This window comes from Pteropus alecto, unplaced genomic scaffold, assembly GCF_000325575.1.
Source record: "Pteropus alecto unplaced genomic scaffold, ASM32557v1 scaffold196, whole genome shotgun sequence".
NCBI classification, from domain to species: domain Eukaryota; kingdom Metazoa; phylum Chordata; class Mammalia; order Chiroptera; family Pteropodidae; genus Pteropus; species Pteropus alecto.
This window is the reverse complement of record NW_006439717.1, coordinates 3,342,635-3,368,027: the sequence shown is the minus strand read 5'-3', so window position 1 is coordinate 3,368,027 and position 25,393 is coordinate 3,342,635. Positions and strand designations below refer to the sequence as shown.

Below are 25,393 nucleotides of genomic sequence, written 5' to 3'. Positions count from 1 at the left end.
TTCAAATAATGTTAGAATTTGAGACTAGCAATAAATTCCCTTCACCATTCATACAACATAAAGCTGTTATTTTTTCAACTTTATCATATACAAAATTATGCAGGTTGCTCTCAACCTTGAACTTGCCTTGTCTGTCTTCGAGCTATCTGCGCTGGCTTCCACTGTAACACTTACTTTGCTTTCTGCCAATTTTACAGCAGCATTAGAGGCTTTGCTGTGACTTGATGATGAAGTATTACCAGAACTTGGTCCCTGAACTGTTCCCATATTTCCTGGGGCTGCTGTCGGAGCAGGCAAGACTGGTGTACTCATGTTATTACTTACATGAGATGCACTAGGAATACCCTGTTGTAAAGAGTTATCATCAGTTAATGAATTACTTGTACTCAATGGAAGTCTTTTAGTCATGTATTAGAGATGACATTAAAAAAACTCAAAGCAATTCACCCTTAGCACTTAAAAGAGAAATGCATATTTCAGGTCAATTATATCTAAAGGACTCTGAAGAAAAATGAATAACATTCTTAAAGAGCCTTATTTAAATATGCCAACATTACTTTTATATATGTGTATTATAACGCTCTGACACCAATACTAAAAATAAGACCAGCATTTAAAGAACATTATCTGTCACACCCCAATAATTTTAAAAATAAAATATAAATTTTAAAAAAGAGAATATTATCTTTCCTGCAAGGCTCTTCATGAAAATTAACTAAAGTAAGTGCCCCTCCCCCCGGCCTTTAAAGATGGGAGAAAATGAGGCAGTGAACTCAAATGGCTTGCAGTGAGTTGATAGCAGAAAAAGATAAAAGATCTCATTTTCAGGAATCCCATTCCCCTGCTCTTCCAACTATATCTCGCTGTCAGGATTCTAGAATTTCTGAAATGTAGACATAACACTTTAGCAACACAATGTTTATAAATTATCAAATTTTACTTATGCCTCAGAGATACCTCTTTCTTTTTAGCATGGTATATTTATGAAAATGAAACACAGTAACAGATAATGAACAGCTTTACGTGGTGTTAGTCCAAACAAGACAATTCAAGTTTCACCATAGTGTTTTGTCACAAGTTCCCACCCCCTAAAAAATCCAATAAATTAGGGAAAAATTTTAAAGCACCCACAACTCGATCCTACTTTGGCTCATGATCTGGGCTTCTTAATATGACAAGACCTGTTTGGATGTCAGTAACAGCATCATGTAGCCTAGATTTGATTTATGCCTTCAATTCATTTTCTACTAGTGGGTGGGAAGTTTAGGGTTATGAGAGGTTATGAAGATTTACCATAAACCTAATCAAATAAACAATTGTTTTAGATGCCAGGAAGTCCTTTCCCCCGCCTTATACCTAAATGTTTATAATGGCTATGTTGATTAAACTTGAGTTGCTAAAAACATACCTGCAATTGCTTTCCATCTGGTTGTGAAGCAATGTAGTTGACTTGTTGGGATGGTGGGGGAGGGGGTGGCGGTGGTGGTAGTCCCTGAGATACACTGGTAGGAGCAGCCACCTGCATGAGAGGCACTCCTGTATGCAGATGCAAGGGTAGCTGAGGATGAATGTTATATGAACTGCGTTGGATGTTCATTAAAGGAGCATGAACACCCACTGGATATGGGAAGATATTCATAGGCTGGTGTTGTGCATTCATTTGTTGTTGCATTACATTCATTTGTGGTTGCATCATATTTATAGGTAGCTGAGAACCATCACCTTGTTGGTTTGTTTGGTCTTTTAAGTTAGAATCTAACAAAAGAAAAAAGGCTTATGAAAAAACTGTTACGAATTTCTTTAGACAGAAGCAAAGACCACTGGTTATAGTAAAGTTAAATAGCAATTAATCTCCGATTATTTAGTTTAATCCTGTCATCTCTAAATAATGTGAGTTGATTTTCTAACTAAAAGAAACATCAACTAAAATTATTTTTAAGTTCACATGATTATATCTGTCATATGAGCAACGAATCAAACAATGATCTAAATAATTCAAGTGCTTACATCTGAAATAAAAGAAACAGAAGTTAAATCCTGCATAGAAACATCCTAAAATTTTCTATTGTAGCAAATTTTATTTAAAATATTAAGGTCTTTGTCAAGCTTTGGGGCAGGAGTGGGATAAAAAAGAAAATATTGATGTGTATATATACATATATATATGTATATAATGTAAAGTGACCTGTAAATAACTGGTATTCAATTTAACATTATAAAACTATAAACCAGGATCATTTCAATTCATACAAATAGGTATTAAATTTATAATCTCTTTCCTCAAATAAAAGTGTTAATAAACAGAATCTGTTACCCTGTTCAGCTGTTTCCTCTTCTTGTCTCATCCATCCAGACTGTGAACCTGAAGAATTTCTCCCTCGTCGTGAGTAATAGTTTTGTACATCTGCTGGTAGAGTCTTTCTCACAGCCCAGCTAGATGCAGATGTCCATCCCGATCTATCTGCCGGTGTATCAAATGAGAACTCTTGCTCACTTTTCCGTTTATAGGGTTGCTGTTCCACAAACTTGAAAGAATCATTCCCTGAACCATTTGAATTCCCTGAGAGGGGTTTTCGGTTTTGCCACCGATTTTCATTTTGATCGGTATAGGCAAAACTACCTCTGTAAGTGCCTCTGCCACGGTTGCCTCTACCACGGTTAGACATCCAACCTGAACCAAAGTTTTTATTCCAAGAATTCCCTGAATTTTCATTTCTGTTTTCTTCCCAATGAGAATCCTTTAACTTTTCTGGATTTCTGGTCCTTGGATCAGGCCCAGAATTTATTTTTTCTGTTACCCAATTGGGACAGTCATTTCTATGTTTGTCAGCAGAATTTGGATCATCAGCATCTGGACTTATGTCATTTTTTTCTTTTCTTGTATTTTCGTTCTGTTTCTCTGGGTCATGCTTTCTGTACCGATCATTTCCTCGTGGACACCTCCAACCATCATTTGTCCACCTTTCCTTCCACCGAGGAGAGTAACTGTCTCTGTCATTTCTACCAAATGATGAACTCTTACTTTTTGTTCTAGATCTTGATGGTGACCTAGAACGAGATCTGGATCTAGACCACCTTCTGGTTCTCCTTTCTCTGTCTCTATCTCGATCTCTTCTTGGCCCATCTCTATCACTTTCTCTTTCTCTGCTCCGGGACCTGGATTTTTCTCTTGGAGAAGAATCTTTTACTCTTGACTGAGATCTTCTGTTCTCTCTAGAAGTGTCTCTTTTTGGGGAGAGTGATTCTGATCTTTTGCCTTCCCTAGCGTTCTCTCTTTTTGGAGATCGAGACTGAGATCGCCTTCTTTCTCTTGTGATATCCTTTTTTGGAGACTGAGAACGGGATTTTCTCCGCCCTCTTGCAGTTTCTTTCTTGGGAGACGGTGATCGAGACTTCTTGCTTTCTTTTCCAGTTTCTCTTTTGGGAGATGGAGACTGAGACCGCTTCTTTTCTCGTGCAGTGTCTTTGTTGGGAGCCCAAGTTGTAGATGGGGAATGAAATCTAGATCTTCGAGTACGAGGCTTTTTGGCTTTATCTATCATATCTACTGGGCCTTCAAAAGGTTGCGATATAGTTTCAACTTTTTCACTTGCAGGATCAGAAGATGGCATATTATTTTGAAAACTGTGCTCCGTGGAATTTTTATTTATTTGTTTAGCATCAGCATTTACAGACAGTTCAATTCTAGATTCATTCTGGTCACTGCAAATTGAATCACATTCCATAGGTATCATTTCATTATTGTCCTCACTGAAATGCTTCTGCATCTGTTCAATGTGTGTGTTAGGCAATTCTGTAGATCTGGGACATTCCACCAGAGATTCAGTCTTTTCTTCTAAAGATTTGCCTAATTTGATGTCAAGATTATTTTTTAATAAATTATTTTCAGAGTCTTGAATATTACTGAAGTTTTCATGCTCTGAAGTATCACATGTTGCAATTATTTCTGCATCTTCAGTTTCAACATGCCCAGGCAATTGAACATCTGAATTCTCAGTAGATGTTCTGTCTGCTGTTTCTATAATTCCTCCTTCAGAAGATTCTAATTTAGGGCTGTCTACAAGCTGTTCTGTTTTCACTGTATAATTTTTATGATCAATAATTTCTACTACAGGATTCTCTACAACCTTTTCTTCATTAATCTCTGTAACTTTTTCTTCATTAACCACTACCTCTACATTCTCGGGTAACTCACTTAGACTTGGTATAGGTTGGTATACTTCAATTTCAGATGCTGAACATGTAAGGAAATCATTTGGAGGATGATCTGTACATGTATCTACCTTTCCCTCTGATTCTGAAGGTCCAGATATTTGGTCTTGATTTTCTAATGGATCATCTCCTTTTTCAGAAATATTTTTAGAAATCTCATTTTTTAAACATAAAACATTAGCCTCTATATCTATATTCTCAACTTTTTGAACTTCTTTCTCCTTTCCAACTAGCACAGGAGGCAGTTGGGTACAAGACTCAGAATATGAAGATTCCACTCTTTCTTCTGTATCATGGTTCTCAGTATGTTCCTCATTTTCTTCTATTTGCTCACTGCAACTTCTCAAACCATTAGCAGACTCACTGTCTACATTTGTCTGCACAGTACAAGTGTTACTACTTTCTGCATCAGATTGGTGCTCTTTCTCTAACACAGGTGGTGTGTCAGATTCTGCTGTTTCTTCATCTACTGAATCACTGGAAGATGATTTTTCAGGAGGAGGTACAGAGCTCCGCAATTTCTTTTTCAGTAAAGGTGGTTTTTTCCCTCTTCTTACAGACTTCCGTTTTGGAGCTTGTTTTGTTTGCTTTTCTGACTCAGCTGAAGAGGAAACATTTACAGATGGATTACTGTTATCTGGGGCATCACACCCAGACTTATTTGATACAGGTGATCTCTGAGACTGACTGAATGTTTCAGCTCTCGTGGTACGTGTGGATCTCCTTGTAGGAGTTGTTGCTGCAGGTTTTCGTCTTGATCCTCTGGTGTTTGATGTACCAGAAGTTTGCTTCTTCTCTTCCCCTTCTTGAGTATGTGCTAATGCATATCCTTTGCAAGAAGTACCTAATATTTTTTTTAAAGTAAAATATAAGTACATATTTCAATAAACAGTTTGATTTCATCTTATTTTAGCATAAAACAGACATCTATAACAGTGAAACAAAGTATACATATGAATCAAATTATGAATAAATGCATAGCTACTAACATCTGAATAATATCAGATATTATCAGCTTTTAATGCTATTGAATGAGTTCTTACAAGATTTGAATCCACATGGGCAATTTTACAGGGGAAAAAAAAGAAAATACATTTGGTCTGATAACTGCCACTTGCTTTATAAATTAGTATTACCTAGGCAAAAAGCAAGAGAAAACAAGTTATCCACAAATAGATAAAGACTCAAACTATTTGTTTATAATTAACAAGAGATGTTACTTCTAAAGATCTACGATTAGGAGACTGAAGCTCTAAACAGAAGGGAGACTTCTAATCAGTTCCTCGAAGACAAGAAGTTATCATTTCTTAAAAGGGATTTTACAGTTGCGACAATTTTAAAATCAAGTCACTGTCCAAATACAGAAATATTTAGGACTCACTACTTATACTTATTTTACAGCTTTTGTTAAATCTCAATTCTTATAAGATTGAAAGAATTTTTTAAAAACGCATAATATAAAAACTAGAAAAACATTTTGCAAACTTTACCAAAATTTTCTAAAGATATGGTGCATGTTGGAAAAATAGTTCTTGGCAACACAGAAGAGATGAGAGGAAGGACTTCTGTTGAAATATTCCAGGGTATAAAATCAATTCTGAAAATTCAAAACAAAATAAAGACATTTTTGCTTTAATGGTTTAAAACATTAAACCAGCAATTCAAAATCGTTAATTTTCCAAATCTGGGTAAGAACATTAAAATATAGTGTGCTTAAATTATATTTTGCCCAAATAGCTAAAAATGTAAGTTCAAGGTTACTCATTGTTCAAGGATGGCTACCAATTGGCTGCAAAGAAAAAAACCTTTAAAACATGGTTTTCTGATAAATTGCAAAGGGAAATCGATGGTAACTTAAACATATAATAGTTGTTTCTCCTTTAAAAAATTTAATAAATTTTGTCAAGAATTTTTTAGCTTTTTATTTTTTGCTATTCTAAAAAAATCAACTTTAATAAAATGCACAAATTCTAAGTGTACAGTTTGATTTTTTTTTTTTTTTTAGGCGAGGCAACCCTTGGTTGACCTCACAGATTGCCAAGGACCTTGTCAGCTTACAATCCCTTATTTTCTATTTTTTAATGCCTACAGCACCTGGTCTTCCTCGGAAGTCTCCCATCTAAGTACTAACCAGGCCCGACCCTGCTTAGCTTCCGAGATCAGACGAAATCGAGCTTGTTCAGGGTAGTGTGGCTGTAGACAGTCTGCTGAATTTTGACCAATGTATATATCTATGCAACCACCGCCCTAATCAAGAAACAGAACATTTCCACAACTCCATGTCCCTTGCACCCCCAATTCCCTTTTTAGGCAACCAAAAAGAAAATTTAGTCAAATTAATCAAGTCATGGTTTTTAAGATATTAGTGAGGTCAAAGGGTAATCAGTCCATGAATAAATAAAAACAACGAATACTGGAAATAGATCTATATTACTACGAAGCATATCAGAGACATCAGTTTTTGTTAGCTTTGTTTTACAGTGTTTACCAAGGCCCCAAACATCAAAATACATTTTTAAAAACCTGATTTCTATTGCTGTATTATATTCTAAAATTCCTCCATCTAAAGATGATGGCTCTTCAAAGTTCCCACTGTTACAGACTTGCTAAGACCTCAAAGTTTCTGCATCCAAACCCAATCCACTCTCAGCTGCTTCTTTTTCTGATTCATAATTGTTCATCAGTTCAGATCTCCTAACAAGAGTACTTTATCCAGTATAAGGTGAGATTCTGGATGAGGGGAAGAGAAACTTGAAAAACAATGTGTGTGTACATGTACGAAAATACATAACTCTAAGAAAAGGTTTCACATTATACATATCTGAATTCCTAATTTTATTTCTATTTGTGTTCCACTGTCATTCCTACAAGTAAGGGCCCTATGGAGAACTATATTTTAGTGATAAAGTTACAACAAGTTACGGGAATAAATACTCAGGCAAGGGCCTTGATTTTTACATAGGAGCTTGATTTAAATATCTATCATGTATCTAGCAATGTGCTAGTAGCTTTAGGACTTAAACTAAGAAAGAGCTAGATTATTGAAAATCATGAATGCCAGGGCAGAGTAGGGACTTGATCAAATTAGTTATTTAAAATAACATTTTGGAGAGGAGAAATATCATGATAAAAACAGTGATGCAGATAACATCACATAGGTAAGACTGGCATGGGAAAAAGAGTAGAGGATGGATGACAGATCTAACTGCTATTACTAATAATGAATATTATCATTTAGGTGTTCTCCTTTTTAAATGAATCAAATACCTACATTTATTAAATAGATAAATTAAAAATTCTTTACTTTTCAAGGAGTTCTTTAAATAGCAACCTTTGTTAGGTATTTGAAACACCAAAGTTTAAGTTGCACAAAACTGTCTCAGAAATGTAACTACTGAATAACTTTGTACCTATATATTAATGATATCCTATGCTTATGTTAGCATTTAAACACTTTAGTAAACATAATTATTATTTTTTTTTTACCTTCCAATTCCAGGTAATGTATTGGGAAACCATGATAATTCCAGTTCCTGTCTCTTCTGACTAATCAATGTACTGATTTCATTGACGTCTATAAATTCTGTACTAAAAGATAAATTTTAGACCTTCATGAGAATCCAAAAATTTAAGTTTAGAGTAACAACTAGATTACATGATGTATAGCAGAAGTTTTCAAAACTAACATTATAAATCACATTTAAAAGAATAAGAACCTTTTTCTATTTAAAGACTTTCAAAATGAACCCCTTCCTAAAGTAAAATTTTTAGATTACAAATCAAAATTATATTTACCTAATTCATAAATATAATGCTTGAATTTCTATCTTAAGTGATAGAACTTTTTAAAAGTCAATTCAGACCAATATACTTATTATTGAAAGAAAAAAAACAACACTATTTCTATCCCATGAACCAAAGCTGCAGTAAGCAGTTCCAACAGAAATTGCAGGTGTAATAGTTTCCATCGAAACTAAGCAGAGGGCAAAAGAAAAAAAAAGAAGGTATGTTTACTGTAACAAAAAATGGGTACACTTTAGCTTTTCGAAGGTATTTCCTTTGTTGCCTTGCCAACCTCTTAAATTGAATCACACGATTTTAATATGTCTTGTTAGTAAACTGACTGTGATTTTAAAACTCTAATTTAGTCTTCAAATTCCACACATATGTACCTAGTGTCTACCTGCCAGTTACAATGAATTAAAAGATGACTGGATCTACTCTAAAAGCGTTCTGCTTTATTACGTACTACCCCTATAATTTAACAAGTAGCCTACTTCTCTATCACATAAAAAGCTGTGCAAAACAATTTAATTTATTATTAATGAAAACAAAGCCCACTAGCATAGGTACTCATTGTGTAATACAGAGGGTCACAAAATAACAGGTTTTCTCTTTGCTAAAACTAATTTATTTTCCAAAAGAAACAAACAAAAAACAAGGTGGGCTTTCACAACGTTTGTTGAACCTGAGTTCAAATTTCTACTAAAAGTTAATTATAACTAAAACATCAAGTATAAAAAGCATAAATTATAAGTAGAAAATACCAACCAGTAAGCTCTACAGGTAAAAGAAGATTCTCCAGTGTGACTGCTAGGAGAAAACATATTGGAGAAAAAATTTCTGAAGCACTGACTTGTACACTGATTTGATCTTTGAGGCTAGAAAAGTAAAAGGAAGTTAGTGAAATAGCAATTAAAAAAACATCCATAATAGTAGGTTACAGTTATATTTAAATAGTTTGATATACCTAAGGCACTGGAGTTATGCACTAAACAACCACTAAGTATTATCTAAGAAAAAGATTTTTCAACAAACCGTCTTTACTGTTGTATTTTTCTTTCCTCCCATTTCACTGTATTTAGAGTTTCCTGTAGAAAGACACAAAAAGACTTGGTACCTTGTCTTAATTTTTATTTTAAAAGTTCATAAAACCAGTATTGATACTGACATATTGACAAAAGGAAGTTAAAATATGTAGGAAAGTTGCATTTAAAATAACAGTATTTGCATTTACATAATTTTTCCAAATCCTAATTTTATCTTATCCTTTTAAGCCGCAGATACAAGAAAAATGTAAGAGGGCACAACAGAGAAAACTCATACAGCATGCTTAAAGCATGAGTACTAAAATCCTGGTCAACATTCTGATACCTTATGCAAATAAACCACCTTGTAACAAAAAAGTATATACAAGAAGTCATATTATTTAATATCAATAATGCACTCAAGATGTCCTTTTCCACCTATGACCTAAAAAACAGATACTGTTAACTCACCTCAAGTAGGACATGACCAGGAGATCTGGGGCCATCAGCCCTTGTTGACCATAAATTATCATTTAACCACTGGCACCAATTTCAAGTAAATCCCTTCCTCTCCTCCCCAAAATTTATAATTAGAATTAGGAAAAGTAATAGTGTTGATTAAAACAGCTTTCTGTTATAGCAATGTTTCTGGATGCATTGCTTACAACTCATTTTTGGCTTTACCTGTCCCATCTGGAAATTTATTTCTATGGATATGTACTTCTGGGTTAAGGAAGATAAAGGAAGGTTTTGTTTACCACAAAAATTATGTTAGCATCTTTATAGATTATGGCTCTTAATTTTTCTTTACAATCAAGCTATGTTATTACTTATTTATACCTATTAATACACCTTGTTGTCTGCAATAAACTGTGGCTAGTACTGTCAATGCTCTCTCTCCTCAGAACTCTGGAAAAAGTATGCAGTGCAAATGATTTTTCAATCTTCAGCCTTGCTTGCCTCACAAAGGGCCTACTGACTTTGTTCAAAATAAATCACCCTAACTAGGAAGCCTGTTTCCTGCTAATGCGAGACCATATGTATCTGGGGTTTCTTCTGTCAGTCCATTGGTAATAGCCTACTTTCTACTTAATAGTGCACTAATTTCCATTTAAATTACTATAAACAGCTGTTTGGCTTTGTGCTTTTATCCATCCTTCACACATGTCCCACCCAGAACTGTTGTTAACAAATGTAATTTCAATGTTGGGGAGAGGGGTGATGACTGAGTTCCAGGAACTATGTTCCTATCCTTTGAAGTTTATTTAAAAGATGATAGATTTTTTAAATTGCTTAAAGAAGCCAGGAATAAAAATGTTTGATAGGTATCCAGCCACTTTCTTAGAAATAATTATTTCCTTAGCTAAACAGAATTGCTGTGTTATAGATACACAATGTCTTTTATGTCCTGAGCGTGCTGAATTATTTTCATTTTGGTTTCATTCACTCAATATGTAATGAGTACATATTGTTTACATAGCATTCTTACACTTGGAAGCCTGTCTCAGGAAGCCACCATTTGACAAAATGCTCTCTATGAGAAGAACTGTTAGTCTTCTGCCCAATGCTCAGTATGAAAATCTAGTCCAAAAGCTATTTCACATATTTCTGGGTAATTCTCAGGTAATTACTGAGCAGTTCCAATAACAATCTCAAAAGTGTTCAATACTACTATAGCCATGCCACCCTCAACAAGCCTGATGGCGTCTGATCTCGGAAGCCAAGCAGGGTTGGGCCTGGTTGGTACTTGGATAGGAGACCACCTAGGAAGACCAGGTGCTGTAGGCATAAAAAAATAAATAAATAAAAATAAGGGATTATAAGCTGACAAGGTCCTTGCAATCTGTGAGGTCAACTAAGGGTTGCCTCGCCCCTCTCTAAGCATAAAAAAAGTGTTCAATACTAGTGGATTTGTCTAAACTGTGGTTTCCTAGAGACTTTCACAAATCTACATTGCTAATCTATCTGCTCTGGACAGCAGTGATATGCTTTTTCATTTAATATTTATCAAAGTAATGCATACTATAATAAGTCAAACAGCACTTCTAGGCTTATAAAGGAAAACTACAGAAATCCCCACTCTTGATTTTGATTCCCCCAAAGCACTCATCAAATCCTTCAGCTGTTTCTTCTAATATTTACCTCTTCAAAACATGCTTATACTATCCTACCTTGATATTATGGTTACAGATATTTTCTAATTTTTTTTTTAACTGTAGAAGATACTTGTCTCTTATACCACTGCCTACCCATTTCCTTTGCTGTCTCCACCCTGTTTTTAAAAAATTTATAAACATTTGATATAAACTATATTAAATTATAACTATATAAACACTATTCGCAGCTGAACCATATACTGAATTATGATTATTTTCTTGTACAACTTCTTGCTTTTCAAGGGTTAACAACTGCTTTGTTTTCTTGGTTTCTCTTTTCTTTGTTTTCCTATATTATCTATCAATTTAGCTAGGTCTACAACAAAAGTATAAATCTCCTAATACACACGAACACATCAACTTATTCATCAAGCCTGTTTCCCTCTCTCTTGGAAATACTCTTATTTTATCCTGCTCCAGTCTGAACAGGTAACTCTCTAAAAGCTGCCGTTTGACTGTCATTCTGGGACTGCCCCCTTATCATCATTTTGACAATCTCTGTTAATCTTTTTCCTGGGTCAGAACTTATTTTCTGAATCTCATATTGTTCCTTCATTTACTTTCTCATTTAGTGAAGCATATACATCCTCCAGTAGAATTGAGAAAAGATATGGGAGAATAAATTTTTGAGCTCTCATGTGTTTGAGAACATGTCTTTATTCTGCCTTAGGACTCGAATGGTAGTTTGGCAGGGCACAGAATTTTCTAGATTAGAAATTATTTCCCCAGAATTTTCAAGGCATTACTCCATAGCTCCATCTGTTGTTGGTAACATTCTTTTATACATGGTCTGTTTTCTCTCTCTAGAAGCTCTTAGTATATTTGTATCTGCAGAGTTCTATAATTTTATGAAGCACTAAGTGTAGTTCTTTCCTCATTTACTAGGTATTAGATTTATCTGGATATCACACCCTACTAGTCTATGAAATTTTCCTTCGTAGTACTTTACTGGATAACTTTCTGCCTTTCGCTTTATTTTTCCTTTCTGAAATTTTATTATTCAGTACAGAATCTCATAGACTAATACCCTGTCATCTCTTTGACTTTTCATCCCACTCTCTGAGATTTCTTAGCTTATAGTCTATTCTTGTTGAATTTTTAAAATTTCTGCTATAATATTTTTAATTTCCAAAAGTTTCCTTTTTCAGTCTTTTCTTGTTTCATTCATAAAATATCCCTCCTCTTACCTCTGAGGATATTAATTTTTAAGTTGTTCCCTGTTTCCTAGCACTGGGTTTGTTCTATCAGGTTCCTTTTGTCTCTATTTTGATCTCTATTACATTGGACCACAGTTTCCCTCAACTATCTGGTGATCCTTGATTGTTTGTGGGACACTAAAATACTGATTGAAAATGGTGTGGATGGGTGGTCACAGCCTTTCAACTAATGGGATGCACTGTAGGGTGATCAAGCAGAGATCTGGCTATTTTATTCAGAGATTCCGTAATGTATCTCCAAGTTTTTTCTCTTAGGCAAGACAGTATCCCAGAAGATGCCTCCTCCTACCTCCTACTTTGGGAACAAGCAAGACTGCTAGTGCTTTGAAAAATAACCACAGATAGAGATTTAGAGGCCTCCACATTTTACTTAATTTCCTTCTCTTTATTCTGTTGTCTCCTCTACTCTCATCTGTGCTAGAGTTTAATCTGGTTCAACCACTCATTGTAGAGTAAGCCTCTTAGACTCCTTCCCCTCCTCTGTTCAGCCAGGAATTTACAGGATACATTGCTCCTTTAATTTTTTTAAATCAATTCTGGGTTTTTCTTGGCACCACCCCACATACCTGCCTTCAAAGATACTGGAGGCCTCTAGACCCAAGATGTCTAAGGTTCTATGGTATGTGAAGTGATCTGATTCTTAACTCCATTCTCCCCACGAAAGGTTTAGGTTTCAGATTTCTTCTAAGATAGTTTACCATTCACTTTATACAATCATTTTCAAGCTTCCATTTTGTGAACATTTCTTATCTGCTGTCTCTTCTCTCCAGTTCTTTTAAAATTTTTCTTTTTATCCATTTACTGTCATTATAGTAGGGTTCTGGGAGGGATTAGAGAATTAAAGAGGTGCTCAAACTGAAAGCTTGTCTTTTTGTTTAAATTCGGCATATCTCAAACTTGTTTCATGAAACACTAATCCCAAAAAATGTTTCATAAAAATATCTTTTTCTACAATACAAACCAGTATAATAAAGGCTCTGAGCTTAGCGCCCAGTGCTTGGTAGCACCCAATTAAAATTTGATTGATTCCAAAATTAATAAAGCCATAATTAAATGGATCTAGCATGTATTTCAAGAAGTACTCCATTAAGAAATGCCTGAAAAGATACTTTTTATAAAGTACATCAATTATAAACTATTAGCCAGAATTAATGTTCATTCTAAGAATAAAAGGTTTAAATTTTTAAAAGTAGTAAATTCAGTTATCTAGTATAACTAAAAAATGAAAGTGATATTTCCTTAATAGATCTTCCAAAAGGTATGCTAACCTTTTACAATTTTCAAGTGAGCCAACATCATCTTCATTAAATAAAAGTATGAAATTAAACAATTTATATAATTTTCCTAGAGTCACAGATGATTTAATGGAAAAACCAGTACAAAACCCAAGGGGCCTACTTCCAATAAAATTGTCTACTAGGACTACTAACTTTTAACTAATGTTATATTAATATTTTCCAATCCAGATAAAAAGTTCACAATGTCATTCATTAATTTATATATAACATAAAAATAACTTCCGGTAGAAAGTCGTATATAAATGTTCAAAGAACAGCCTCTTCCTGCTTCAAAAAACTTGAAGAAATTAAAGAAGCTAAAACTGGGTTCTTCTAAAACTTAGCCATGTAATTCTAGGTTAAGAGACAGACAACACTTCCTCAAGAAGTTCTTTTATAAAAAGAAATTTAAATTATCTCTAGGACATTACGGTTCCTGTTCTGTGTAACTAGGTAAATCTAAAGATGTATTTAATTTGCACAACTTCTCACTACCTACCTCCACCTTAATTTAACTCTGTCTCTTATTTCTTGTTTAGTCATCGAATGCCTACATTTAAGGATCCAAGGTTGCATCTCTCTTGCATGATAGGCTCATTACTGTCCCTAAACTCTAAGACAATTACAAGTAACAGATATTCTTAGTCATCGTCTTCTTCATCTTCCTCTTCTTCTTCTTCTTCTTCTTCTTCTTTTTTTTTGGTGGGGGGCAAGGCAACCCTTGGTTAACCTCACAGATTGTAAGGATCTTGTCAGCTTACAATCCCTTATTTTTTATTTTTTTACACCTACAGCACTCGGTCTTCCTAGGGGGTGTCCCATCCAAGTACCAACCAGGCCCGACCCTGCTTAGTTTCCGAGATCAGACAGTATCAAGCTTGTTCAGTGTGGTATGGCCGTAGTTTCTTAGTCTTCTAAAGAGGTCATTTGTTAATAATATCTAAGAAACCTCAGAAGAAATTTAAAAATTAAAGGTTAAAATTCTGTAAGGTTCTATTCTTCTAGCTATGGTTCATGAACTTTAGCCTGTTAAAAAAAGACTGACACCTATCACATTTCTAAATGTAAGGCAAAATAATCAAGGTTAATTGGTTTATGAAGTAGGGAGCAGATATTACACTATCAATAATAGAGTTAATTTTATATTAAAAATTATTTTTTGGCTCAAAAGTGCATCTAAACAGGAGCCACCAGAATAAGGCAATAATGTGAGTTATAAAAGTTGCAAACAACCATAAAGTGAGAGGGTTAAGGTGGGTAACATTAACAATATCATGCTTTAGTATTATTCTGTAGTGAGAAGAGGCATTGGATATAGAGCCAGAACACTGGATCAAATTGTGGCTGCTCCAATTGTTAGCTGAGTAATCTTAGCCAAGATATTTAGCCTATTAAAATTTTTTTTAAGTTTATGATTATGAACGATTTTGAACATTCCATAAAGTACAAAAGTTACACCTACAGAGTAGGTTTAATGTTACCATTTGGCCATTTTTACTTTATATTAATCTCTTTGTCTCCTTCCTTGACTAGAGGAAACAACTTTCTTGAAACTGGTGGCATCCAAGTTTGTTTACTGTTTATTACATCTATTGATCAGTTACTTTTTATTATTAGGGAGTTGTAGCCAAGGGCAATCAAAAAACAAGTACTTAATAACCATTAACATTTTGTATAATAAACTGGAAAATGTCTCACAGAAAACACAATTACCGCCCACAAGAAACTTAAAACCTTACTAGAAAAAAACACAAAATGAGACAACATACTGTATTTCACTGAAGTTAACTGTAAGTCCTTGAATTAGGTTATGTACCACTATGGAAGGAAAATGGCCTATTAAATTCTAATAGTACATGTCTTTTAATTACAGAAAATTCAAATACAAAAGTAGAGAGCATAGCAAAATGAAACCCTGTACTACCCATATCCCAACCTCCACAATTATTAATTCATGTCCAATGTTAATTTATCTACTACCTTCTCAAGATCTTTTTAAAACAAATTCTGGAGATCATATCATTTAATGCATAAATATTTCAGTGTATAATTAACTCTACGAGGTAAGTGCTCCTTGGAGAAAAAAATCCTTACTACCATATCATAAGTAAAAAAACAAATTAAAAAAACTCCAATAATTCCTTAATATCAAATACCCAATGTTCAATTTTCCTAATTGTCCATAAAGTTATATTTTTTACCTTCTTTTTACAACATGTTAGAATATGGATCCAAATAAACTGAACTAAATAAAATTAGTTTCTAAAATGCTGTTATTCAAATTCTATAATTCCATCTTCAATTATTTGCTGAAATACTTCTAAAAAATTTAACTCTCCTTTATTATCTATTCGATTATCCTGACGCATAGTTTATTTAGGAAAGGCAAGATAGATGTTTGGATCTTTCCTTTCATAAATAAACATCATTTAATCTTTTTCGGCAATAAATATTATATCTGATCCTAGAGTTCCCAAGCAAATGTACCTGTTTTCAAAATTAGTTAACTTTCTAGCATCTTCCAAAATGGACCAATTAGTTTTTATGTTTATTTAAACCTGAGTAATTTTCATTAAACATTCATAAACAGAAGCTAATTATTTCATCAGGTAAATAACCTATTTCGATGTATTAAACTCCCCAAGTAAAAAGCAATATCATAGAAAAACTAACTAAATGGATAATAAATAAGTACCCAGTACCCCTCAAATGAATCCAAACTCATTCAGTTAAGACATTTCCACATAATTACCTAGTTATTAGTAGTCTTATATCATCTACTCATAAAGTATAATGAGTATTTCTGCCTATCCTAACCAAACAAATGACTTCAGGCATCTTCACTTAAGTAGACAAGACATTACGTTACAGGCCTTTGACAATGTTAACCTGCTAGCAGGAATAATTTCTTTTTAAGAATTATAATTTAAAATTAGCTATTCAATATTAAATTAGTTTAGGATAGCCATTAAAAACCTGTTTAGTATTTCATATTCTGAATAGTAAAATAAATTATCAAATCCAAATAAATCACAGATTCTCATAAATGGTCTTCACTACACTGAAGCACTTTAGGTTTAAGATTTGCCTATGTTTCTCAAGATATTCACTTAAAGAAAATTACAGTAGTCTTAAAATGAAGATTAACATAGTGACAAGTGGGCCAAATTATCTACAGGAAATCTAGTTAACATCATTTAATTTTCCTCTGCAATAAATATTATATCTGACCCTAGAGTTACCAAGCAAAGTCTAGCCATAAAAAAAGTATGCTAATCTACAGCAATGTCTTAGAAAAATAAAGTTTGATATCTAAAGTTCTTTAAAAAAAAATAAAAATGCTCATCTAATCATGAGCAATCCTTTTAGTGCAATTTCACTTTAATAGTACATTATCAAAGAAAGAATATTAATCTGTAAATCTAGGGATCTATAAACCTAAGAAGATCATGTTAATTCCAATCAGAAAAAAAAAACCTAACAACCAAACTTAGTATTCATAATTTATAAAAAAAATGAAACTGATTATCACTTACTTTCAAGAACAATGAATTCATTGTTTCTATCTATAAAGAGAAATTCATTGTAACCTAGCCTGGAAATTAAATGCTTACAAACAGTTCATAGTAAGTTGTTCTTTAGAATAGAATAAACAGCCTGAGCTCCCAGGAGGAGTTACAAAACACTACTGTGCCATTTTTCTCAGGCCCTGCCACAAACATTTCCTGTATAGAACTAAGTACTAGATAAGAACAAAAGACGGGAATATTTAACTGTTCACATAGATAAATATGTAGGAGGTGCTTTATTTCCAAAGTTTCAAATTAGAAGTATGATTAGAGGCCAAACCACAACTTCCTCTGGGAACTGTGAATTAACTTCTCAGTCACAGACTTCCCTTGCTACAGCTTACAGTTACTGGTCCACAAGGTATTTTATCCCATCTCCCCTAAAATCTTCTGCACTGAATGGAATAAGACCACAATGTAGGTTGCTAACCACCAAGTAGTTGAAATGGAATAAGACCACAATGTAGGTTGCTAACCACCAAGACGTATTTTTTTCTTCTTCACTCACTCACTCACTCGTTCTCCTCTTCTTTTCCTCCAAGCTGAGCATAAAAACAAAAAGTGCAGGGAACAGCACAAATAACTCCATGAAAGCAGTTTATGTAGGACTGAGCACAATGTAAAGAGCTCAGCATGACTGTTTTCCAAACAAAAATGTTACTAAGAATTTTGGCACAAACATTAAAGTCAACAAAAAAAGTAGAGAACAAAAGTAAAAAGGCACTTACTATGCATCTTCAAGTCATAAAGCTTTGCCCTTAACAGATCTTCTCCTATGACATTTTTTCTGTAAACATCAAAAAATAGGTGAGATAATTAAGCGAAAATTGTCATTTTGCCCATTTATTTTCAATTCACTACCCACCAAAATAAAATCTATTAGGCACTGAGTTTTAAATTCTAGCAAAGCAAGCATGACCAGTTGCCCCTCCCCACTCTTAATGACTTACAATGGAGGGTTCACTACCAAGAAACAAAATACCTACCACTGCAATCCCTTTCTCTAGAACTGGTAGGATGTATCAGAAAGAAAGGAGGTCAGGGTTTCACTACTTCAGAAGAGAGAGGAAACGCTGAATGGATATTGTCAAAGTGCTGGAGAAACTATTCAGCCATATGCAGTAAACATAAGGTTGAATAAGAGAAATGCCAAAAATATCCAAAAGACTTCAAAAAGAACGTACTATAAATATCCAATAGCCGGCAGGTTTTCCACCTTGGGAGAAATCACTAAGGGTCTGACTTGGGACAAAACCAAATTATTATTTTTTATGTTATTTCCGTATACCATCCCCCTACCATAAATCCCTGGGAAAAAAAAAAAGCAATTAAATCTGTGGATTACCTCAGCAATGTTAGACCCACTGAATGAACTTGTTATATAAACTCTCAAGCAAGAGCCAGAGAACTGGAGTAATTCTAAGAAAGCACAAAAATACATATACATGATATTGTCACAGTCGGTGACAGAAGCTACATTAAGAATGAAGATGGCAAAAGGGATTTCTTCATTATGCCATGTGCTACTATCATGTAAACATAATTGCATGAATCAAAGCTAAGATAGTTAAAAGCAAATGTAAATAAAATTTGCTCTAATGCAGTTAATTTAGGTTTGTGGGTGGGCTCTTATAGTGGGTGTTTCATGAATCCCTTAAAAATCATATACAAAGTTGTCTGTAAATATGTTTTATAACATGTTTTTCTGGAAGAAGGTGTCTACAGCTTTTTTTAGATTCTCAAAGAAGTCTATAACTTCCCAAAAGTGAAGATAAAAAGAACTACAGTGTTATAAATCATTGGCATGATTCAATAAATTTCAAGAACTATTGTCAACTATTTGGTAACTAAATAAATTTACTCTTTTAAGAAATTAGTATTCTGATAAAATGTCCTAATGAGTTATAGATTTAATTATGAATCTGACAATATATTGACTTAAGAATACAACTTTTGGACAGCTGTAAATATATTTCAGATCAAAATGGGCTTAAATTTTAAATGTACTAGTACTAGTTAAATATTAATAATAAATTAATTTCCAGTATATTACTAACTCAAATTAGTTAGAAAAATGTTAAAACCTGTTAAACTCAAGTACTGAGCACTGCATTTCTAATTGTTTTAATAAGAGCAATTAAAGAAATGAATCTAAACATGTTTAAAGATTTTTTAAACAAATATTTGTTATAGTTGGTAGCAAGTGCGGGCTATAATACAAAGAAGCAAAATAAGAAAGATAATAGTTTGAATTATAACTGTCTCATGAAGAATGGTGAGCTATATTATTTGTTATTTCCTACTTTTTGTCCAGTGATGCTCAAAATGTAGTCTGTGTGCTGTGCTTGCCTGTTATTATTGGTTTGTGATACATACAAAAATGAGTAAGCATTCAGAAAAATTTACAGAAACTTTACACTGCTCTAAAATTTTTATTTTACAAAAATATCAATCTAAAACTGATCCTACGCCCCAAAAAACTCTAAAAAAAAAAAAAACAATAGAACTCAAATTATATTCTCAGATTTCAGCTGATCCTTCCTTAAATTATCAAGTATGTGCTTTAAAAGAAGTAATTAAAATACATTTAAACCTGACATTTTTTTAAAAAGTACTCATTTCTTTTACTACACATTTGGTTCTACACATTTGGATTCCAATTCTAAAGTTCATCACTAACCTCACACAGCTTTTAGAATGTTCATGACAGGAGAGCTGTTTCTTGAAAGAATTTTCATTTTTCTTGTGTTTTGTTTCTCTCAACTGTCTTACTTGAACCTATGAGAAAAGTAAAATCACCCATTTAGAGTGATAGTCTAGCATCACAAATGATAACCTATCAATTATCCTCTGAAAAGATAAAAAATTAAAGAAACACAATTATCTGAATAAAAGTGTAGCCCAAACACATATGCTTATTCATTCAAGCATGCTAAACCATATATTTAAAACAAACTCTGGGGAAACAAAATAGTGAGAGATAGGCCTGTAAACAGACTAAGTGCTCATATCAGATATATGAGCACAAATCTGCATATACATTAATGACTGAGAAACTAATTCTGGAGACTTTAATGAGCAGATAATTTATAAGGTGGTCTTAAAGAATGAGTTAGAATTTGTCTAAGAAAAAATACTCTAAATTAAGGAAAAAGTACAAAAGCCAGTGCAGATGGGGAAGATTAGTAGAATATGAAGTTGATGTTAACTATTTGGACGATATTATAAAGGGCCTCAAATTAAGAAAATAATTCTATAGGAATCAGAGAATATATGACGTTTTTAAATCAAGTGAATGAGATGATCGAATTTATTTTTTAGGATAACTTTGGTGGTGGTGTGAAGAATGAGGAGAGAGTATAAAAGCCAGGAAAACAGAAGAAAGCTCTTACAGTATGCAGTCTAGATCTACACTGTCTGATAGTCACTAGCCACACATGGGTATTGAACACTTGAAATGTGGCTCGTCTGAACTGGATATACTGTAAGGACTGAGCACAATGTAAAGAGCTCAGCATGACTATGTAAAAAGACTTAGAACCATAACAAAAAAGATAAACTCTCAATAGTTCTTTAAAAATAATGTTTTGAAATAATACATGTTAGCTTAAATTATATTATAAAAATCTGTTTTAACTGTTTCTTTTTACTCTTAATATGGCTACTAAAAGTTTTAAATCATAGAGTGGCTTATAGTATTATTTCTATAGGCAGAACCGGTCTAGATGATAGCGCAAGGGCCTACAAAGAGTTAATAGCAGAAGAATGAAGAAGGAACAAATTTAGGCACATTGAGCAGACAAAGAGGCATTGATTGGGTGTAGAAAGAAAAAAATGGAAAACTCCCAGAAGATTTTTCGATTTGTTAATGTTTAGATTCCTTTGGTATTATCGATGGAGATGTCCAAAATGTGGCTGAAAATGCAAATCTGGTTCTAAGGAAAAAGATCTAGGCTAGTGACAGAATTTTAGAAGCCATACAAAATACAGACAGCATTAAAAGCTACTGAAGTAGTTGAGAAGCCTTAGGGGGAAAGTAATACCAAGAGAATTGAAAAGACGATCTTATGAGGAGCCCCAATGATTTAAGAAAAGGTAAAGAGGCAGGGAGATGGCAAAGAAGACTGTAAAAGGTCAAATAAGTAAAATGTAACACACACACACACACACACATATGTACATTATATACAGTAAAATGTAACACATACATACATACATACATACAAAGAATACATACCCGTAAGAGAAGTATGTCCTGGAAGCCAAGGGAAATAAAGGTACTCGACAGCATTACATGCAGAAACCATAGGACTGGCCAGTCAGATTATTCTGGCTTAATGAGGGCAGTTTTAGTAAAAGAAAATGATGGAAGTGACAGGCTCAATGGAACTAAGAATTGACAGAAAATGGAGTAAGCAAGTGTAGATGTCTCATTCAAGTTTAGTTGTAAAAGGAAAAGGATAATAAAGTGAAGATTCAAAAGAAGCAAAGGTCAAAGGAAGATATTTTGAGTATACGGATAACATCACATAAAAGTACCTTTTAAGTTTGACAAAATTAGATTAACAGTGTACTGAACTTTTAAGTACAAACTCTATTAAATAAAACAAATTTTTATTCCAGCAATGGAACAAAGTTTCACATGAAACAACAGAAAAATGTCTGGAAGTTAATACATGCAAATGAATCTTTAGCAAAAAACATATATAGTCTAGAAAAATATGGAACATGTCTTTCAGAGAAGTCATGCTTTAATTTTGATTATAATATACGCATTTATATCTTTTCTCCAAAATATATGCTAATTTGCATAGATGTCCAGAGTTATACAATTATAAGCAGCAAAATAATTTTTCATGTCATTTTATTTGAATTGCCGTCTTATTTGTACATCTGTTAAAAATATATCAAGACAAATTATAAATACCTATAATGAGAACATCTAATACTTAAATAGTTGTATACTGCTTTCATGTCCCTTTCTACTCACACAGACAGCAAACAAGCTGTCATGAACTTATAGTGCTAACTGGGAAGTTTGTTTTTTCCATCAATGGCATCATATATGTATGTATTAAGTATTCTTATTTTTAACTATGTATCATTTGTGACTTGTAAGAGATACCCCAAGAAATCTCTTTCTCATACATTTTACTTAACTATTTACTCTTCTATTTTCACTTTTTACTCATTAACTCAGGAATATGTTTCTATTTCTTTTTTCTTCTTTTATCTGTAAGCCAAAAGTAAATGTGAATACAAATCATAATCATGGTTAATAATAATTAACAAAAATGAGGTAGGTATAGTGTGTGCATCTATAGTATAATTATAATTATAGTGTAATTAGAATTAAACATTACAATAAAACTATACTTTTAAAGAATAAAATCGTCTGTCCATTCTAACTTTGAAACTGTAAGAAGTCCCGCTCAAGATCTACACAAACCCGCTTATCCTTCTCCAATTAAACTCATTCTCTTTCAAGCACCAGAATTTAAGAACAAAGATACTATTTTATATTTAATTTTGTTGGCTTAATCTTCTCAACATTATGTTTTTTTTTTAATAAAAACACACTTTTCAGGTATTTTGGACTTAAGTTTTTGTGAGGGTTAGTCTTTGATCTACTACTCCATTTCAAACATTTTTTAAATAGAAAAATATATTCAAAACACTATTCAACTAATTAATAAATATTTTTGAAATAGAAGTCCTCACACTAAAATTATTCTAAAAATTCAAATATTTTGTAATTAAGACTTAACGTGAAACTTCTTTTAGAGCATCAGAGCTCTAATACATTTTGTAAAAAAAACGTAAGCTGACCACCATTTTTTTCTTTAGGGAGCAAAGGAAAAAAAAGATTCAGAATTTCTGAGTCCTTGTATAAAAGTCTGGGCTATCATGCTGAGAAGGAATGATAATCACAAATTAAAGCTAAAGCTGAACAATTCACAAATTTACTCAAACTGGAAATCTTTTAAAGCAAAACTGAATTAAATTTATACCGTTCATGTTACAAAATAAAATCAAAATCTAAGCCTTACCTTAACACAACCTTCCAATGCACTGAATTTAAACACTGCCTGAAAAGGTTTTCGGTCAATAGGACATGAAGCCAGTGTCTGAAACAAATGATTAGCAAATTATAACTTTATAAATGTTTTTTTAGAATAGATCAAAATTAAACTATAACAAATGCATTTATAAGTTTTCCACTGGAACAGGAAACAAAGATAATTTTTTCTTCAAAGATAAAATACTTTCCACCTGTATCATGCCACAAAGTAATAAATATCTTAAATTTGTTTAATTTTTTTCAAATATTTATTGAGCACCTACTGTTCGCTAGGTAAGTTAAATACAATGACAAAGAGAGATACCATCTCTGTTATCAAGATAGTAACTATTAGGACCTGCTTGTCCAGTTGAGTACTACTGGTATAATGAGAGCTAGGCTGAAATCAACAGCTCTGTGAATCTAAAGCACGTGGGCAACTCTAAATCAGCTGTTAAAAAAAACAAAAAAAAACCTTGCACAGGTCCTTTACAGGTTTTTATATTTTATGACTTAGTGTTTTCTTCCAAAATTATTTTGAATAGGCAGTTAAACCAGCAATAAAATTTTTTAAAGATAATGGAGAAAATAAAGGATTCCTTCACTTCTCCCCTAACCACCTAGTTGGACTCTCCAAAAGTAGTTTCTTATGTATCTTTTGGAGATATCCAATGCATATGCATATATATGCATCTTTTTAATATAAAATATAATTCATACGCTAAACTCGATAGTTTTTCTCTTAATTATATACCTTAGATTAGTTTGTATTACTATTTCAGAGCTGCTCCATTCTTAATGGAATGGTATGCTGTAAGTTTTAATTTTACATTTCCTTTTATGAGTTAGGTTAAGCATATTTTCATATTTTTAATAGCTTTTCAAAGTTGTTTTTTAAAAAACTGTCTATTCATGCCCTTTGCCTCATTTTTTTTTTTTAACTAGGTTGTTGGTCTTTTCCCAATTGAATTGTAATTCTTTACAGATTAAGGAAAATTATCTTTCGATCACTCTGTGATTCTAAATCAACTTCATTCTGATGTAAATGTATTTCCTATACTTTCAAAATTAATGTACATCAACTATAATTAAGAATTCCTCTGATACTACTGTTAAATATTTGTATAGAAATGAGTTTATATTATTTAAACTGTTTAAGATGTAGTATGTTGTCTACTAGGGTAGGAGAGAATATTCTGTAGCCTATGAAGCACTGAAAGGTGCTATTAATACCTGTGGTTTAATAATATCAAAATAATTCAAAGAGTAAAACAGGATTTTCGCAATTTAATAGCAATAATCTAAAAGACCACAAGATGGTAATGGAGTTTTCATAAATCATCTTATATTCTCTAGTGAAGAAACGTGATATTTGCCTTTCTGGATCAGGCACATATCAAGATATGCTTAGCCAAGTACAGGCAGATCAGACTGTGTGTAGCCCCTGATCATATAATACATTTTCACAAAGCTCAAGAGTCACTTTGGGAGTAGCCAAAATATAAATTGAATTACTTTTACTACTCTGCTAAAGTTAAGTAAGTAGGCCTTAATAAAATCCTTTACCACATCTGAATTAGGAAATGTGACCTTATTATATATTGAATCATTTCAGACTGGTAGAAGCCAGCTTGGCTTACTTCCAAATACTATGGATTTAGGATGCTATTACTTTCCTTACAGAAAATTTGACCTTAAGAAGCTTTACTACAAGCAGCAACAAAGCTATCCACATCTTTCTGATAATGCAATGCAAATAGCAATTCTAGTTCAAAGAACTCAGCATTGTAACTATGTGATTGTTGTTTATTTACCACATTAGCATGTACTATATGTAATTTTAGTCTAGAAGTTATATTAATACATCTATAATTCAACAGAATATTTAAAAGTAAAAACTTTCAAGTATTTCTTATTTTTACCAAAGTTTCAAAATATGTTTTTATTTTTATTTTAAGGTAAATTTTGTAACACTTCTAAAAAAGATAAAACAATAATAAATGAAAATGTTTCCTTCAATGTTTTTTTAAAAAACTACTAAGACAGATGTGTAGAGGCTCTGGATTTACATTCTACTTTTATATCTTGTGCTT

General features: G+C 32.8%; 1 protein-coding gene and 3 pseudogenes across 5 annotated transcripts in view; 1 reads left to right on the top strand and 3 right to left on the bottom strand.

The window, feature by feature from the left end:
• The window catches only part of SCAF11 (SR-related CTD associated factor 11), a 65,643-nt gene that overhangs the window by 3,785 nt on the left and 36,465 nt on the right, over positions 1–25,393 (bottom strand). For 3 of the 5 annotated variants that reach the window (XM_006916869.3, XM_006916868.3, XM_015593174.2), the window contains 10 exons: positions 23,290–23,367; positions 19,920–20,017; positions 17,968–18,026; positions 9,031–9,083; positions 8,764–8,873; positions 7,699–7,800; positions 5,703–5,809; positions 2,315–5,056; positions 1,409–1,755; positions 127–345 (listed from right to left, as the gene is read on the bottom strand). In XM_006916869.3, coding sequence (XP_006916931.1) covers positions 127–345; positions 1,409–1,755; positions 2,315–5,056; positions 5,703–5,809; positions 7,699–7,800; positions 8,764–8,873; positions 9,031–9,083; positions 17,968–18,026; positions 19,920–20,017; positions 23,290–23,367 — 3,915 coding nt within the window. The remainder of the gene's footprint in view (positions 1–126; positions 346–1,408; positions 1,756–2,314; positions 5,057–5,702; positions 5,810–7,698; positions 7,801–8,763; positions 8,874–9,030; positions 9,084–17,967; positions 18,027–19,919; positions 20,018–23,289; positions 23,368–25,393) is intronic. The other 2 variants (XM_006916870.3, XM_015593175.2) reach the window with 2 other exon arrangements.
• LOC112483862 lies at positions 6,295–6,413 on the bottom strand (annotated as a pseudogene).
• LOC112483906 lies at positions 10,690–10,808 on the top strand (annotated as a pseudogene).
• On the bottom strand, positions 14,456–14,574 carry LOC112483905 (annotated as a pseudogene).